The sequence below is a fragment of the Lygodium microphyllum genome, chromosome 4 (assembly GCF_053477565.2).
Source record: "Lygodium microphyllum isolate KBCC chromosome 4, Lygodium_microphyllum_v1.1.10, whole genome shotgun sequence".
NCBI classification, from domain to species: Eukaryota; Viridiplantae; Streptophyta; class Polypodiopsida; order Schizaeales; family Lygodiaceae; genus Lygodium; species Lygodium microphyllum.
In genome coordinates, this window is record NC_141138.1 from 158,173,780 (window position 1) to 158,190,289 (window position 16,510).

The following is a 16,510-nucleotide window of genomic DNA, read 5'->3' on the forward strand; positions in this document are numbered from 1 at the left end:
CTTTAATATCGGGACTTTATATAAATGCTCAGAAATCTACATTGCTTTCTTGTATGAAGAATGATTTGTAGGCTTTGGGTTGGCATGGAGTTGTGATTTCTAAAGGAGATCTAATCCGACACTTGGGTTATCCTATTGGTGTGGATGTAGCTCCATGTGCCTTGCTTGATTGGATGTCATCCCGTATTCATGATCGGTTCGTGTATTGGAAATCTCAAGGCTGGCCTCTTCATGCGAGACTTAAAGTTGCTCAATTCATCATGATTAGTATGATCTTTTTTTTTTGGCCATTGCTTCCTTGGACTAGGAAGTTTCTTTTGGAATTGGTTCGGCCTATTTGATTCATGTTGTGGAAAAAGAAAGGGAATCGTTTGGGCTAGGTGTGGATTTCGTGTCAGGATGTGATTACTCCTAAAAGGATGGGGGGAGCAACTTTATTGGATGTTAATTTGCATATGGTTGCTTTGAGACTAGCACTTTTGCAGGCATTATGTGTGGAGAGTTATCCTTAGTCAGATATAGCAAAAAATTTCATAGAGAAGATTGACAACTCTCATGGTAGCTTGGTTATTCAAGCTTCATGGTGGCATGTGCTTAATTCCACGAGGCCTATTAAGGTCTCCCAATCTTTTCTCCTTTCTCATTTGATTGCATGTTGGCAGGAGATGTTACGTTTTGGAGTTTGGCGCTCTCTTGATTTTCGTAAGGAGGAGAATTCATTGCAAGGAGAAGTGCTGGCTACCTCCAGGTTGTTGGATTGGCTTGATAATGATTTGCAGTGAGACAAGTTTAGTTGAATGGCTCGTTTGGGGTTGCAAACAGTCCATGATGGTGTCATTCCCGAGCAGCCATGTTTTTTCTTTTCAGCGTATTTGTCAGCACTTTCGGGTGCCTTGAGGATATCATGACATTTGTCGTCCATACAGGACATGCTTCTGAAGTTCTCTCCTTTGCCTACTTTACAGCCATCGTCTCCCTGGCGAGATTGGATGTTTTTGCCTCGTGATGATTTCGAGAAAAGGTCAGATAATCAGATATATCATCAGATTGTTGAGGCCAAGAGATGGGCCATTGGAAAGGCTAATAAATTATGGCATATGTGGGATAGCAAAAAGAAGAGGCAGGAAAGATTCATTCAACTCTGGAAGTCTAAGGTTCCTTATTAGGGTAAAGTGTTTATGTGGAGGTTGCTTATTGGGGGTCTTCCAACTGGAGATGTATTGCGTGCATAGAAACATGAAACGGGGAACGGGACGAGAACACTAATCCTAGGGAACGTGGACGTGGGAACGACAACGGCATTTAAAAAATTAAAATTCACAAAAATAAATTAATATTTCACTCATAATCCATGTGGACTCTGAAGTGTTAAAACTTAAAACCAAGGTATATAATCCACAAGGACAAATCATTTTAAGTTTTAACTTTAAGATATCATGCATCATTCTAAAACTACTCATTAGAAATTGAATTGCAACTTACAAGGCTCAAGAGGTAAGCTATTCAATTATAAATAATAAAATGCATAATACACATGCCATAAATGATAAAACAATGAACAATGAACTAAACTTTAAAGTCTAAGCTAAAAGAACATGCCTATGGTCGGGTCCCATTGCCAAAAAACTTAAAAGATTACAAATATCAAATTGAAGTCTAATCTTTGAAAGAACATGCTCATTGCCCCAAAAAAGACTACAAATATAAAGTCTAATCTCTAGACTGAAGCAAAATGCGGCATGCCAAAATAGCCCAAAGGGCAACTGCAAGACTGTAAGAGTCAAGTACAAATATAATATTGGTATGGCACAACTGTCAACAGCCCAAGTGTCACACTGTCATCAATGATCATAATATCATATACAATGTACATGTGTCATGTATCATGTATCATGAGACTCATGATAAGTAAACTATTTCAAAGATCATGATCATGATCTGAGGCTGCTCTAGCTACTCCTGAAGTGTCAGCCTCATCATCATGTGTACCATGAATTGCTACATCTCCCTCAACATCAGCATGTGTCTCTCTACTTGCTGCATCTCCTACTCTCTGAATGGATCGGGCTTTGTTGTCATATTGTTACATAACATCCTCAAATTAGCACTAACGAATACTAGATCGTTTGCTCTCTCCACACCAAGACTGTTCCTCTTCTTTGAAGCAATGTGAGCGTATGTACTCCACAATTGCTCCAAACAAGAGGAGCTAACTGTCTAACTCAAAATACAGATGGCTAGTTGCTGTAACTCAAGACCATTCGAACCATAGTCCTCTCACCACAAAGCTGCCCTAATCTTACAGCGATCAAGACCATTCGAACCCTAGTCCTCTCACCACAAAGATGCCCCAATCTTACAGCGATCCTCCTGTGCATGTCCACAACCAAAAGAACCCCGAAAGGTCCTATAACATGAAAGCTGATCTCTAATCGTTCGTCTAGTGCCATGATTAGGCACTAGACGAGACAATATAAGTCTCCATGCATCCATAACCTTAGTGTCATTCTCTTGACCCTTGCCTTGGAACTCAGGATCCACAACAAATGCAGCTGCATACATGGGTGATCTATAGGAGTTCCACCTCGTCACAACTAAATGGCGTATCTCCTCATATGCCTCATCATTTGATGCCAACTCCTGCAACTTTTCATTCAGCCTATCCAGAGCCTCATATACCTTGCCAATGCACGGTTGCATATCATCCATAACCCTCAATAAATGCACAATAGGTGATACCATAGCATCTATCCGCTTTACATCATCCCAAAAAGTGGAGTTATTTGCTTTCTCCAAGCATAAGATACCTATAGGAGTATCTGCCAATGTTGATGAGGTAAACTCATCACTAAGTCATAAGTGCCTCAAGGCACCACTGCATTCTCTTAACTTGCCTAGCATCAAGAAGTTAAAGGCAAATTTGGTATCAGAGTATTTTAAAAGTGTCTTCTTCGACTGCAAAGACAAGTGATGGCGAAGAAACTGGTGATTCAAAACAAAGCTAACCATTTGAGCTCCTTGCTCTATGATAGGTGCAATCCATGACATGTTACCAATATCCTTTAGTAGGTTCTTCAAGCAACGAGCCATACAATATAAAACTGTGATATGCGGATAATATCTTTGGATAATAGCACCTGCTGCCCTTTTTGCGGGCTCTCCATCTGCAACAAATCCCACAACATGCTCTGGGCCAATAAGCTCAACACCTGTAACCCACTCTGCTGCAAGTATATCTGTTGACTTTCTTGTCCCCCATGCATCATGTGAAGATATGAAATACATTTTCCCACGGGAATAAGCAACCATACCATGAATGGATCGCTTGCGTGTATCACTCCAACTATCAGCAATCAAGGAAACTCCATTTTTAGCCCACATGCTCTTTCTAGTCACTGTTGCTTGCTCAACAAGGCGCTTTTCCTTGTCGAGCAAAGTGGTGCGTAAGGTCTCTCATGACGGAGGTACATATAAAGGGCCATACTCACCAATCTTCTTCCACATCAATTTAAAATACTCTGATCTGGCTGCACGAAATTGAATGTGGTCATGATAAAAAAAGCGTGCCACTGATGTATCCACCTCTTCCTTCTTCTTGGGATCCCAACTAGCATCAAGTGTACTCTGTCTATGTGCAACATGTGGCGCTCTTGATGCCATGGCCGATGCAATGCCTGCAGTAGGTGTGGAGGTAGCACTTCTTGATATTGACCTTGCTTTAGATACATCTAATGGGGATGCTATCACAAAAGTTGCAGGGTCAACTGCAACACGTCGTGGTCTAGATGCAAGATAGGCTTGTTGACCTGCTACACGGTCACGAAGCTCCCTTTGCTTCTCCAAGGTCACACGGTCACGAAGCTCCCTTTGCTTCTCCAAGGTCACATTTGGACTAAACTGTACCTCTAAATTTGGCTCGTGTAGGAGATGAGCTCGGACCTGATTTTGCATAAATATTAAAATGGAACAAGTGGCAATTGGTATTCCATATTCTAATATTTAAGTAACTTTGAAAAATTAAAATCAATAAAAATTTTAAATACAAATGCTCGGCTCAATGGATTACCTTGTTTGCTCCACTAGTTCGCTTGTATGGGCAAAGCTTGCAAGTCCATGGTCGAGATCATCCACCACTCAATGGGCGGTCAGCATTTAGTTCTTCCCACCATGACCAATCATCGGACCTTATTCCTCGACCACCAATCCGACAAGTGGTGCGGGAAGATGAAGCCATTTCAGGCTGAAAATTGAAGGCTGAAAATTGAAGGCTTGAGAGAAGGGAGAAGGCTCAAGAGTCAAGACTCACTCAAGAGTCCAGAGAGAAGGGAAAAGGAGAGAAGGGAGAAGAAGAAGAGAAGAGGAGGAACTTGGAGAAGAAGGAAGAATCAAGAGAAGAGGAGAAGAAGGAAGAGAAGGGAGAAGGTTCAAGGAAGAAGGAAGAAGAGAAGGGAGAAGTAAAGAGAAGGAAGAAGGAAGAAGAGAAGGAAGAGAAAGAAGAGAAAGAAGAAGAAGGAAGAGAAGGAAGAGGTTGGAGGTGGAAGGAGACGGGGGATGGCCGCTGGCGGCTGGGATTGGTGCAAGCTGCAGCGCAGCACGGAACGGGGGGGCGTAGGCGATCTCGTGTGGGAGCAGCTGCACTGGGCAGATGATCTGGAGCGGGAGTGGGAGCAGGATGCGGTCGTAGATCATCCAGGCGGGATCAGCGGCCGGCCGGCCGCAGGTAAGTGGTGCCACGTGGTGTTCGCTATCCTGTTTTAGACAGGGAATGTTCCCTTCTGCGTTCCCTGTTTGAAACGGGACAGAGAACATTCCACCAATTTGGAATGCGGTCCACGACGGATTCGTGCCGGGGACGGCGATTCCACGTGCCGGGGGGCCGTTCCTGCTGTTTTCTGTCACTATGGTTGCGTGCTCGCAAGATCTCTGGTGGTCGCTATGTATTTTGCACTACATGTGATGAGACATTGCCTTGTTGTTGGACATATTTGAAGTTTTGTTTCCCATGTGTGGTCCTCGGTGACTCAGCAGTGGGTATCAGCTCGTTCGTGGATTATGGGAAAGATGACTTCTATGTCTACTTTGCATTCAGATTATTCTTGCCTCTTCCATTTCCGTAGATGGACAGCTCTGTGTCATATTTGGCGTACTCGGAATGCCTTTATTTTCGATTTAGCCTCGGTTATCAATGGTCATGTGGCCTATGTTCGTGGTTTAGTGTTATGGCAGATCTCCTCTATGGTTTGAGCTGATTTGGTTCTTCCTGACATTGCTGCTCCCTGGCTGGATATTGTTTGCTCCACACCAGCTGTCCTTTCTGTGTGATATTTGTGCGCTCGGTAGCCTTTCATTTGTGTCTGTTTTTCTTAGCTGACTTGATGGTCTGATGTAAATATTGTTACTTAATTCAAATATCTTTACGAGAGAGAGAGAGAGAGAGAGAGAGAGAGAGAGAGAGAGAGAGAGAGAAGGGGGGGGGGTAAGTAATGAAGTCCCCTACCAATAGTATATCTCCCATGCTAGTATATCTCATGATGTCCTCATATAGTGCATCAAAGGGTAAACAGTAAACCATCTTGTGGAGTATAACCTGAGTTTGTGGGATGAAAGAGCATACCACAATGAAGTTGTCATATGGTGTCCTTGTGTGTATTCTGACCCACATGTATCATGCATCTTCATCCTTGTGCATCACTTCTTTGCAGAACACCTCTGAGTCTCTCTGGAGAAAGTATAGGCACACTCCTACAGCCCTTGATGCCCCTCAGCTTCATGGCTTGTGGATGAAATGCACTTTCCCATCTATGCCCCTTGTAAAATAGTTGGCTCCCATTGGACTGCTCTGCCCTGCTGCATTTCTGTCCCAAGACAGTTTTCTCCCGGTATCTTTCTCAAGATCTGGCTTGCGATGTTGTGTTTTTGTTATTATAGGATAGTGTCCCAGGAGTCCTCATCTGTCATTTTTTGTCAGATCAGGGTGAAAACTGTGTTTTCCATGTACAATGAGTGCGGACCAAGGATTTGATTCTCTAGTAGTTTATGCTGATGCTCTTATCATCTGGAAAATGCTCATTGGAGTGGAGAGAGAAATGACATGTCTTGTGTGGCCTTTAAAGTTAGTATCTTCCAAGTGATATTAGCTCGTTAACCACTTGAACACAATATTAATCTAACTAAATGTCTAATATGTCAGGCTATGGAGGGGCTTGTTGCACCCATTGCCAAGCTTGACAGCAATCCTCAGCTGACAGTTTTGTCAAATGAAACTGTGAAGGGTCCTGCTCCTCGTGCTGGAGGATGTAGGATAGAAGGCTTTGTAAAGGTGAAAAAGGTAAGCAAATATTCCTTTAGAAACAATGTTGCAGCCTTTCTTGGTTCCTCACTAACTATAAAGATGCCAATAAGTATCATTTTGTGTTGAAGTGGAGTGACCAATATGGCTGAGGATCTTCTACCATAATAACTTCTGAAAATCTGGCTCTTGGAATGTTCTGTTATAAAGGCCAGTGGTAAGGAGGGTTATAATAGTTCTTGTAGCCATTGCACTTGCATTCTCTTTTTTTGGAAACAGTTTGATGACCTAATTCTAGACATGTCCCATGTATTCAGAGAGTTTAGTGTAGATTATGTTTTGGTGAGTTGTATGATTGGTTTAATGTTATGAGCAAGCATGCTTTCTGCCTCGAATGAGCTTGTATACTTATTTTCAGTTTTCTATGAGTTTCTATGTTTGGCACTATGCTCTATGCTTCTGCTGGGTGGATGTGGTTTTGAGCTGTTGGGTGTTGACCTGTTCCTCGAGTGTATCAGGCAATCAGTTGCTACTTAGAAAGTGGCCTCTTTTTGCAGCTTACAAGGACACAAATCTTGGACTATTGTACCTAAAAAGTCAAGAGTAGATGTGAGGAGGCTTGTGGCTAAACATTGCGATACATGTGCCCCTAAACGTCCTTTGCACATACAGCTCCACATTTTCACAATCAAAGCTATTCTGAAATGGCATCTGTGAAGGCAAGATTTTCATGGTGTGTTGATGATCAAACAGCACAGAAGACATATGCTGACCCCTTCTGCCTTCAAATGGTTAATGAAATGATGCATCTTCGTGGATCTGCGTTCCTCTTTTGGTCATCTGAAGTTTGGATTGCCTTTCCACTAATGTTAATTCTAGAGTCTGTTGTTTACACTGAGATTAAGCAGAGTGAGTGGTCCAGAGAGCTACAATAGAATAAGTCGATCCAGAGATTCTTGAATTTGTGAATGGAGCATTGAATGGGTGACCCCTTGCCTATCTTGAAGGTTTAGAGAATCTATAATACAGCCGATTGTGCTGCAGAACTGTTTTCAAGGCCCAACCCTTAAAGTTCTGTTTTCTTTATTGGAATGGTACTCCATATAGAATGTTGTGACAGAAGGGGAATATTACTTTTTAAATCAGAAATAAAAAAATTATCTGAGTTTACTATTGGGAAAATGATTATCAGGATCAGAGAGGGTCTATCTTTGTCCAAGTTAGTATGTTTGAAGAGCAAGTCCAAGAAGTAGATACACTGGTAGATTGGGATGTAAGCCTAATGCAGAGCAGATGTGCAGAAAACTTGTCTCTTTACCTGTTCTTACAAGGTATAACACGGAGGCAGCAGGATCTACCTTATGATTAAGGAAGCACACCTACTGCAGAACTCCATGCTTAAGAAACAAGCAAGGGACAATAGCTTTGAATATGATCTATTCTGCTTTAATGCGTTTTATTGATACCATATGTAAGAAACTGAGTATGAATGATTCCTCCCAAGCACATTAAATATGAACCTGTCGTGGTTCATATTTGCCTAAATCCCTTTAATGGGCAGCACTCAGAATGCTCCACAATTTGAGATGTCCTATGTGAAGGGGTGTGGACAGGACTGGAGCGTTGATGGGGCTGGACAAGATGGAGTGGGTAATATGATGTGAAAACGAATGAATAGGAGAATAAATGAATGCCCACAACACGCCTTATTTATAGGGGATTTTGGTGCATTTGTCATAGCATGTGAAATAAGTGCCAACAAATACAAGTAAAGCCTTCTTGTGGCTGTCAATGAAGACCGAACTTAAGTGTGAGTGCACTACAATTGATTAGTAATGTATGTAAGGTTTTTGGTTGTTCAACACCCCCTTTTAGGTTGAAAAAGGTGCCCTTAGAAAGACATTCTCCTCTTCTGTACAACTTTTGAATGTATGGTAAATGGAGACATAATAGCATCCCCAAAGGACAGTTGTGTGTCCAGGGTCTTGACGACAAGAGAAAGCTTCATAATCCAAGAACTCCACTTTGAGAGGAAACCTGTGAGGAAGAATAACAGACAAGGTGATAGCTGAGGGTACTTGAAGCTTGACGTTGGGGGAGAAGCCACTAGCTCCATCTCCATGCTTGTGAGTATGCGAAGGTGTTCTTGTTTTTGGGCCTCGAGAGAGAGGAACTATCCTCATCTCTATGCTGGACAAGATGTGAAGGTGCAGCCACCACGAGAAGCCACCAGCTCCATCTCCATGCTTGTGAGTATGCGAAGGCGTTCTTCTTTTTGGACCTCGAGAGAGAGGAACTATCCTCATCTCTATGCTGGACAAGATGTGAAGGTGCAGCCACCACTTCATAGCTGAAAGCGCAAGGCTCTTGTCCAGGTCAAACATCCCTGAGGACAAGAAGGACAAAGACAATGGCCCACACCAGGGTGTGCAGATGGCCATAGTATTGAGGGGGTAAAACGTAGTCTTCGGATGAATAGCTAGAATGGTTAGCAATCCACTCTGAATCCCCCTATCAAGTGAGAGGAAGGAGATCCTCCACTTTGAATCCAGAAACTCATGAATCAGAGCCTCTGCAGTGTCTGATGAATAAGGAATGACTATGATGAGTGCCAAAGAAGGGATCTGAAGTTGCGATGGAGCAAAGGCTTGACAGCTTTAATAATTTTCCTCACTGAAATAAAATGGGCCCACATATTGGAGCCTTTTGAAGTGAGCAATGCGTAGTGACGATGCAATGTCCCACAATGAAAATGTCAAGTAGATAGCAAAACGTGAGCAAGAGTAGAGAATGAGAGTCAGAGAGGGAGATGCACGATGTTCCTGGGTACAATTTGTTGTGTGTACCTCTTTAGGTTTTGGATAGATATATATGAAAGTACAAATGTGCTAAGGGTGTGTTCACACCCCTGCACATATAAAAGAGACGATGGCCCTTTATTTCCAACAACCTCCCACCTAAAGGCAATAAGCCTTAAGAGGAGAAAAGAATAAGCTAAGTCTAGGTATGTACAAAGCTGAAATACATATACCTATCCAGTCCCATCATCTGTCGTCAATGAGCAAACCGCTCTGTTGGAAGACCCTTCGTGAGAAGATTTGCAGGATTATCATCTGTATGCACTTTGACAAGCTCAATGCTCTTGCTATCAAATACATCTCTAATGAAGTGATACTTTACTTGTATGTGCTTCGTCTTTGCATTAAAGACAGGATTCCGTGCTAGCATGATAGCACTCTGACTATCACAATGGAGAACAGGTAATGCCAAGCTCTCCCACCAAACGTGAAAGCCATAAGGTCTCCTTGCATGCCTTAGTGGCAGCCACATACTTTGCCTCTGTAGTAGACAATGCAACACACTGTTGTAGCCTGGAGATCCAAGAGACTGCTCCTCCTGTGAAGGTAAACACATACCCAGAAGTGGACTTTTTGTAGTCTGCATGACCAGCATAGTCTGCATCCGTAAAGCCAACGACAGATGCCTTCTGTCAGAGCGAAGACACGTAAGTGTCTTATTAGTCTGATTTTCAACCAATGCCAAGAATTTTTGAAACTTGTCATTGCACTTCGTTCGTGCTACAAACATGGTAAACCCATACCTTCCGTGTAGCATCATCGACAAAGGTGACAAAGTATTTATTTTCCCCTAAAGATAACCTTGGCATCAGATCGGAATGTACTAACTCTAGAGGGGAAGATTTCAATGAAAGAGACTTCTTATGAGACGTCTTTGCATGTTTACCATAAACACAATGATCACAATGCTCAAAATCAGCATAACAAAGACAAGGCAAGTAATCCAAATGAGAAAGCACTTTCATTCCAATTTGACTCATGTGTCCTAACTGGCCATTCTACAAAGAAACACTTGGTTGCTCGGTCACGATATCAACACGGTCACGCATACTAGATACATGGAGAGGATATGAGGTTTCACTTTTACAACCTTTGGCAATCACTCTACATCCTTTACAGATCTTCCATTTCCCATTACCAAAGGTGGTATGAAATCCATCATCATCTAGCTACCCTTTGCTAATCAAGCTCTTCTTGAGCTGAGGTATATGCCATACATGGTGAAGTGTGAAGACAAAACCATGCTGAAACTACATCTGCACACTACCAATACATGCAATGTCACATGCATAGTTGTCCCCAAGATGGACAATACTATGTCGACCCCCTGTATAGTCATAAAACCACCTACGATGAGGGGTGACATGAAAGGAAGCACTTGAATCTAGAATCCAAGTGTTCATGTCATCATCCGTATCTACAAGTAAAGCATGTATACTAAAGTGTGAAGAAACAAAGAGTACGCCATTCCCATTGTTACTGTCGTGAGTGACTACATGCACGTCTTCAATTTTAACAATGCTCTTCTTAGGCTGACTCTCTTTCTTTTCTTCCCTGCTATCATCTGCCTTCTTGCCCTTTCCTTTCTCTTTCTTCCATTTGTAGCAGTCATGTTTAAAGTGACCCTTCTTGCCACAATGATGGCATTCAACATCCTTACCATGTGATTTATTGCGTCCCTTGCTATCAAATTTACCTTTCTGCAATGATCTGCCCCTAGTATGCAAAGCACTGGAAGACTTACTGGATGCATTGTTCTGTTGATTTATTTCTTCCATGAGTAGAGCACTCTCTACATCAGCATACAAAAGCATCACATTAGAATTGCTCATAGCAGTCTTGAATATATCCCAACTCTCTGACAGAGTGCAAAGCAAAAATGTAGCCTTAAATTGTTCATTAATCTTGAACTCCAAGGCAACCAACTGGCTGAAAATGGAGTTAAACTCACTCAAGTGAGTAGACATTGCTGTACCTTCTTTCATACGCAAATCCATAAGCTTTTTCAGCTAGTAAACTTTGCTTGCGGCACTCTTCTGGGCATACAGTTCTTCCAGTCGAGTCCAAGTAGTATAGGCAGAATCCAAACCTTCAATGTTAAACAGCAAGGCATCAGAAATCGATAGCTCGATGGTTGAGCTTGCAAGCTCATTTAACTCATCCCAGTCTTCTTGTTCCTTATCTGCGGGCTTTGCCCCTTTGGTCTTAATCGGCCTTGTTTGCTTCTTCTACAACAGGATATTACAGCACTGTTTTTGCCAGATTGCAAAGTTATGTGCTCCTTCAAGCTTCTTAATGTGCATGAGATGACTGCTGTCACTGCTGCCAGCCATGATTTTCAGCCCAAATGTGACCAACAAATTCAGCAAATGTAGGCCCAAACTGTCACACAAGTGACCAAGGTAAAAATAAGTACCAACCAGCAATAAATAACCACGTAAAAGTAGAAATTTCAGATCTGCAAATAAATTTTCAGAAGCACTAAACCTTGTGCTACAGCACTTCACAATTGATTACAGCTGTTCCAAGGACAAATACATCACATTACATGAGAAGTCCCAAAATTCAGCTGCAATTTCTGTTGTACATGTACCCACGGGCACAAAATTTGACACGCACGGTCAAAAGACCCAAAATTTTTGTGCTCAAAGCATCAACCATACATCTGCACAGTCTCTGACATGCATAGAATAGGCCAATTTTGCCAAAATAGAGCAATTTCAATAAAAGCCCCAAATTTTTCCAAGTGCTAGGTGTCCAAATTGCATGGAATCAAACTCGCATGTACATAAAATAACCAAATGGCGCACAAATTCCGCCCAAACACCAAAAACACCAAATTGCACGGGGTCCAATGTGCATCAATGTCGAGAAATTGGGTAAATTTCAGCCCAATTCTTGTATGTACATGAAAAGCCCCAAATGTTGGAGGCAAAATGTCACAAATTCCTGCAATTTGTGAGACAAATATCACTATTGGGCCTTGCTCGCATCAAATTTGGACAAATCCCCAAAATTTTGGCACAAATCTGCCCAAAATTCTGAACTATGCGTACACACACGAATGCCTGTCAGAGGAAAGGCGGTAAAAGGGATATTTTAAATGAAGAAAAAACCTATTGTTTTGAGAAAAATATGACGGGAAGGGGGGTCCGTTGACCCACTGACCTGGGTCACGACCGTGCAGTTGGCGGCCACCGTGTGCTGGACCTGTCTCCTCGCCACGGGCTGGAGCCTCACGCGGCGCCTGTTCGTCATTGTTCGTGCAGCAGGGTTGTCTGCCCGTCACCTTCTGCAAAACCAGCAGCTGTCGCCTTCTGCAGCCCAGTCATTGCAAGACCAGCAGTCGTTTGAACTTTTCGCCTGCAACTGCCTAGTCATTGTGTGACGTGCAGACATTTGTCAACGTGATGCTTGGCACCACACGTTTTGCCTCCCGCTGTACCTCCAACTCTGCCTACTGAACATCCGACTCCTGCACGACTGTTGGAGCATTCAACACAACTTGTGCTCTGATACCAGTTTGAAGTGAGTGATGCGCAGTGGCGATGCAATGTCCGGCAATGAAAATGTCAGGTAGAGAGCAAAACGTGAGCAAGAGTAGAGAGTGAGAGTCAAAGAGGGAGATGCACGATGTTCTTGGGTACAATTTGTTGTGTGTACCTCTTTAGGTTATAGATAGATATATATGAAAGTACAAATGTGCTAAGGGTGTGTTCACACCCGTGCACATATAAAAGGCATGATGGCCCTTTATTCCCAACTCCTTTATTATTTTCCTCAATGAAATAAAATGGGCATGTCAGATGTTCCCATTTCATTTTCTTTTTGGAATACATAGATGTGGCTTATAATGGACGCAATAGTTGCAAATGTTGTGTAGAACACGTAGTCCACATATATTGCCAGTATATGGCTGATATGTTTCAATCATACTCAGATCCAATTGAGGACAATTCCATCTTTTGGTGGGCCTAGGACATTGCATGAGTTGTATTGGACATTGACAGGTCCATTAATGATCTCTCGCTTTTATGAAGACAGCCTGTTTGATGTATGCTTACAATAATGGTTGAATAATCAAATTTTAATGATAAATTTAATTATTCAATTGAAAAGATAACAAAACATAGGAAAAGTAGGAGAAACATGCAATCCAGTTATGGACTAGTCTGAGTGATTTTGGAGCTAATTGGGGTTTCCTACAGGGTCTTGCACTACTTTGCTAAGATTTGAGGTATGGAGAGACATTGCAATAAATTTTGTTAGATAGGGTATTCTGACAAGATCCGGTGTTGGGCAAGTTGGTCTTCTTGTGCCTCTGTGGAATCATAGCGGTTTTGCTTGGATTTGGTATTATTGGTCTTGGCGTGTGAGAGCATCTGGAGACAGGTAATTGAGCATTGCAGATCCATACGTACTTGTACTCAATTTGCACAGAGAGGGTTGAGTTTGGAAAGCCAATGGGCAGGGCTTTTTAAGCAGGAACAATTGTACATGCAGTTCAGTAATGATAAAGAAATAAGGGAAGAGATGCCCCTGCCAGATTTTGGAGCCAATTGTCTCCCTCTTGGAAGATATGCTTTTGTTGTCCTAGATCAGCATAAGCTTTCTCGCAGTCTTTGGCAGCTTGGATGTCTTGTCTAATAGTTTTGACTTGATCATCCATGTCTTCTAGCATTTTCTTAGAAACCTCAACCTTTAGGGTTGTATTAGAGAAATTCAGTGGCATCAAACAATCTTGCCCATACAATGCTTGAAATGGATTCATTTGAATACTTTGGTGATATGACGCACTAAGTTTCAAAATGGGAACTCTCACAAACCGGCCACCAAGTACATGTCAATTCATGAGAGCCAGCACAATTTTACATATCAAGTTTTTCAACGTTTTTCCTTTTGAAGTATCTTCGTTTGCAAAGCTTGCAATTACTTTTTTAAACGGCCCTAAACCCTGAACAGTGAACACCGCTTCAAAATAGAATTCTCACAAATATGACAAAATATATCCAATATCTCCGTAAAGCATTCCAAGTTAGAGTTTCATTGCCCTTGGTTCACTGAAGGATAATGTCAGAGGTTGGGACAGAGAGAATGATAGAAAGATAGATGTTTGTTATTACAGACACATTAAATATATGTAAGACCACTTTTTTTCCCCTTCCAAAAAAAAAGGCGGTTCTAAGAATTAGCAGTGAGACTATGGCTATGGCTGGCCAACAATGGGGGCTGATTGGAGGGGTGGCATTGAGGAAGAGCCCACATAGATTATTGCTGACAAACCTCTTCTTTTAGGTCTTGGTTACTGTTACCTATTCATCTGTAATATTATGGTACTTACATTTAGACCTTTTGTGTTGGTATTTTGAACAAAAGTCATTGCATTTTACTTCTATTATAAGTGATGAAAAGCCCACATAGATTATTGCTGACAAACCTCTTCTTTTAGGTCGGTCACTGTTACCTATTCATCTGTAATATTATGGTACTTACATTTAGACCTTTTGTGTTGGTCTTTTGAACAAAAGTCATTGCATTTTACTTCTATTATAAGTGATGAAAAGCCCACATAGATTATTGCTGACAAATCTCTTCTTTTAGGTCTTGGTTACTGTTACCTATTCATCTGTAATATTATGGTACTTACATTTAGACCTTTTGTGTTGGTCTTTTGAACAAAAGCCATTGCCTTTTAATTCTAATATAAGTGATGAAAAGCCCACATAGTATTGCTGACAAACCTCTTCTTTTAGGTCTTGGTTACTGTTACCTATTCATCATGGTACTTACATTTAGACCTTTTGTGTTGGTCTTTTGAACAAAAGTCATTGCATTTTACTTCTATCATAAGTGATGAAAAGTCTCATAGAACTAAGAAGATGAGAACAAGAAGTTTTACCAGTATGGAAGTTAATTGACATAAAATCAGCTGCACTAACTTATGTTTAATATGAACTTAATATCACTCACCTTGTCACGTCAACCCAGTGCCTTGCAGTACTTTAAGAGAGCTTGCTACACCCTTAGACCAGCCTTCTAACAGCCAATAGAAATAAGTAAGTTGTTTAGTACTCTTCTACTTCAAATTGATCTTCAAACAGTGAGACTAATTAGAGTAACCAACCCTTCACCAACTGACTAACATGTTACATCCCTAGGTTTGGCAGGGTTGATTTACGAAAATGCATGTGTAACACTTCGGCAGCTAAACACATTCTTCATGCAAGCATTTTCACCATGGTGTGTTACTAGATCCATGCGACTGTTTGGGAGCTCTTCACTTATTTTCTGTTTCTTGTGTGACCTTTATAATGTGTATAAGGTGCCAGTGCTACTAGCATGGGGATAGATTCATCCTGTCCAGGCAGCTACAGGCAAAAAACGTTCCTCTTTTAACTTGTGAATGTGTTTTACTGGATCCAATGAGGTCTCTGAAAACCCCTCTCCAGTTGTGTACTTTCTTGCATTGCTTCCCTGAATGTGGGTGTAAGGCTCATTGCCAAACTTTCCACCGGTTGGAAGGGATCAGTCTTCATAGCGGAGTTTGAAATTATTCCTTTCTGTTTGAGAACCTAGTTATATCTGATTGAACAGTTCCTGTCTTTCAAGTTGGCTTAATCATCCATAATATCCAAATATCTCTAATTGTCCTGGACCTTTGGTTTGTCCCATATCCTTTTGTCTGTAAACATCAATTTGGTTTGCTATATGATTTCTCTTCAGACTATACCTCGATAAAAATGGGTTTGTTTGATCAAAGATCCCTCAAAATCCATGTGTGTAGATAAGGCCTATAAAATGAGTGTTTCTTCAAGTGCCTTTATTGGAAGTGTGTCTGGATAGAACAACACTTCCACTTTATCACGGTAATGGCTTTGAGCCTAAATAGTCTTAGTTCTTTTAGCTATTAAATAGCAACATTAGCCTTTTCTGTGTCTTTGAAGATGTCCTTGTCCATGGACAGAGGTTGCTACATGGTGACAAGAGAATAACCTCTTTCTTTACAGCGTAACTCTTGCCTTGCTCTCTCAGCTAATATTTGGAGGGAGGTCTCCCCCTTGGGACCTTTTTGAGTAGGTGTGTCTTATCTCAGTCAAGAAGTGGATATTTTTGTTTGGAATCCATCAACTGATATGGTAAATAATATATTCCCTGTGAATAGCAACATCCTGTGTCCATCAAGGCAATTAGGGCCTCTTAAATTGTGGACTTTATACTTTGAACCCAACCCATGGGCATAACTAAGTAGAACAGGTGCATAGTGTCTAGGTGTCAGAAATGAATTTCCCATCCAATCTAAATTTAAGATGTCAATGAGAGTGCTCCATGGATTTGTTACCAAAGGTATTGGAACGAAAACTCA

The 16,510-nt window shown here is 41.5% G+C and overlaps 1 protein-coding gene across 1 annotated transcript in view; it reads left to right on the top strand.

Annotated features, from left to right (window-relative positions):
- LOC148037824 (protein disulfide-isomerase 5-3-like) overlaps positions 1–16,510 on the top strand; it is a 110,524-nt gene that overhangs the window by 92,240 nt on the left and 1,774 nt on the right. The window contains exon 12 of the mRNA XM_087676781.1: positions 6,191–6,328. Coding sequence (XP_087532907.1) covers positions 6,191–6,328 — 138 coding nt within the window. The remainder of the gene's footprint in view (positions 1–6,190; positions 6,329–16,510) is intronic.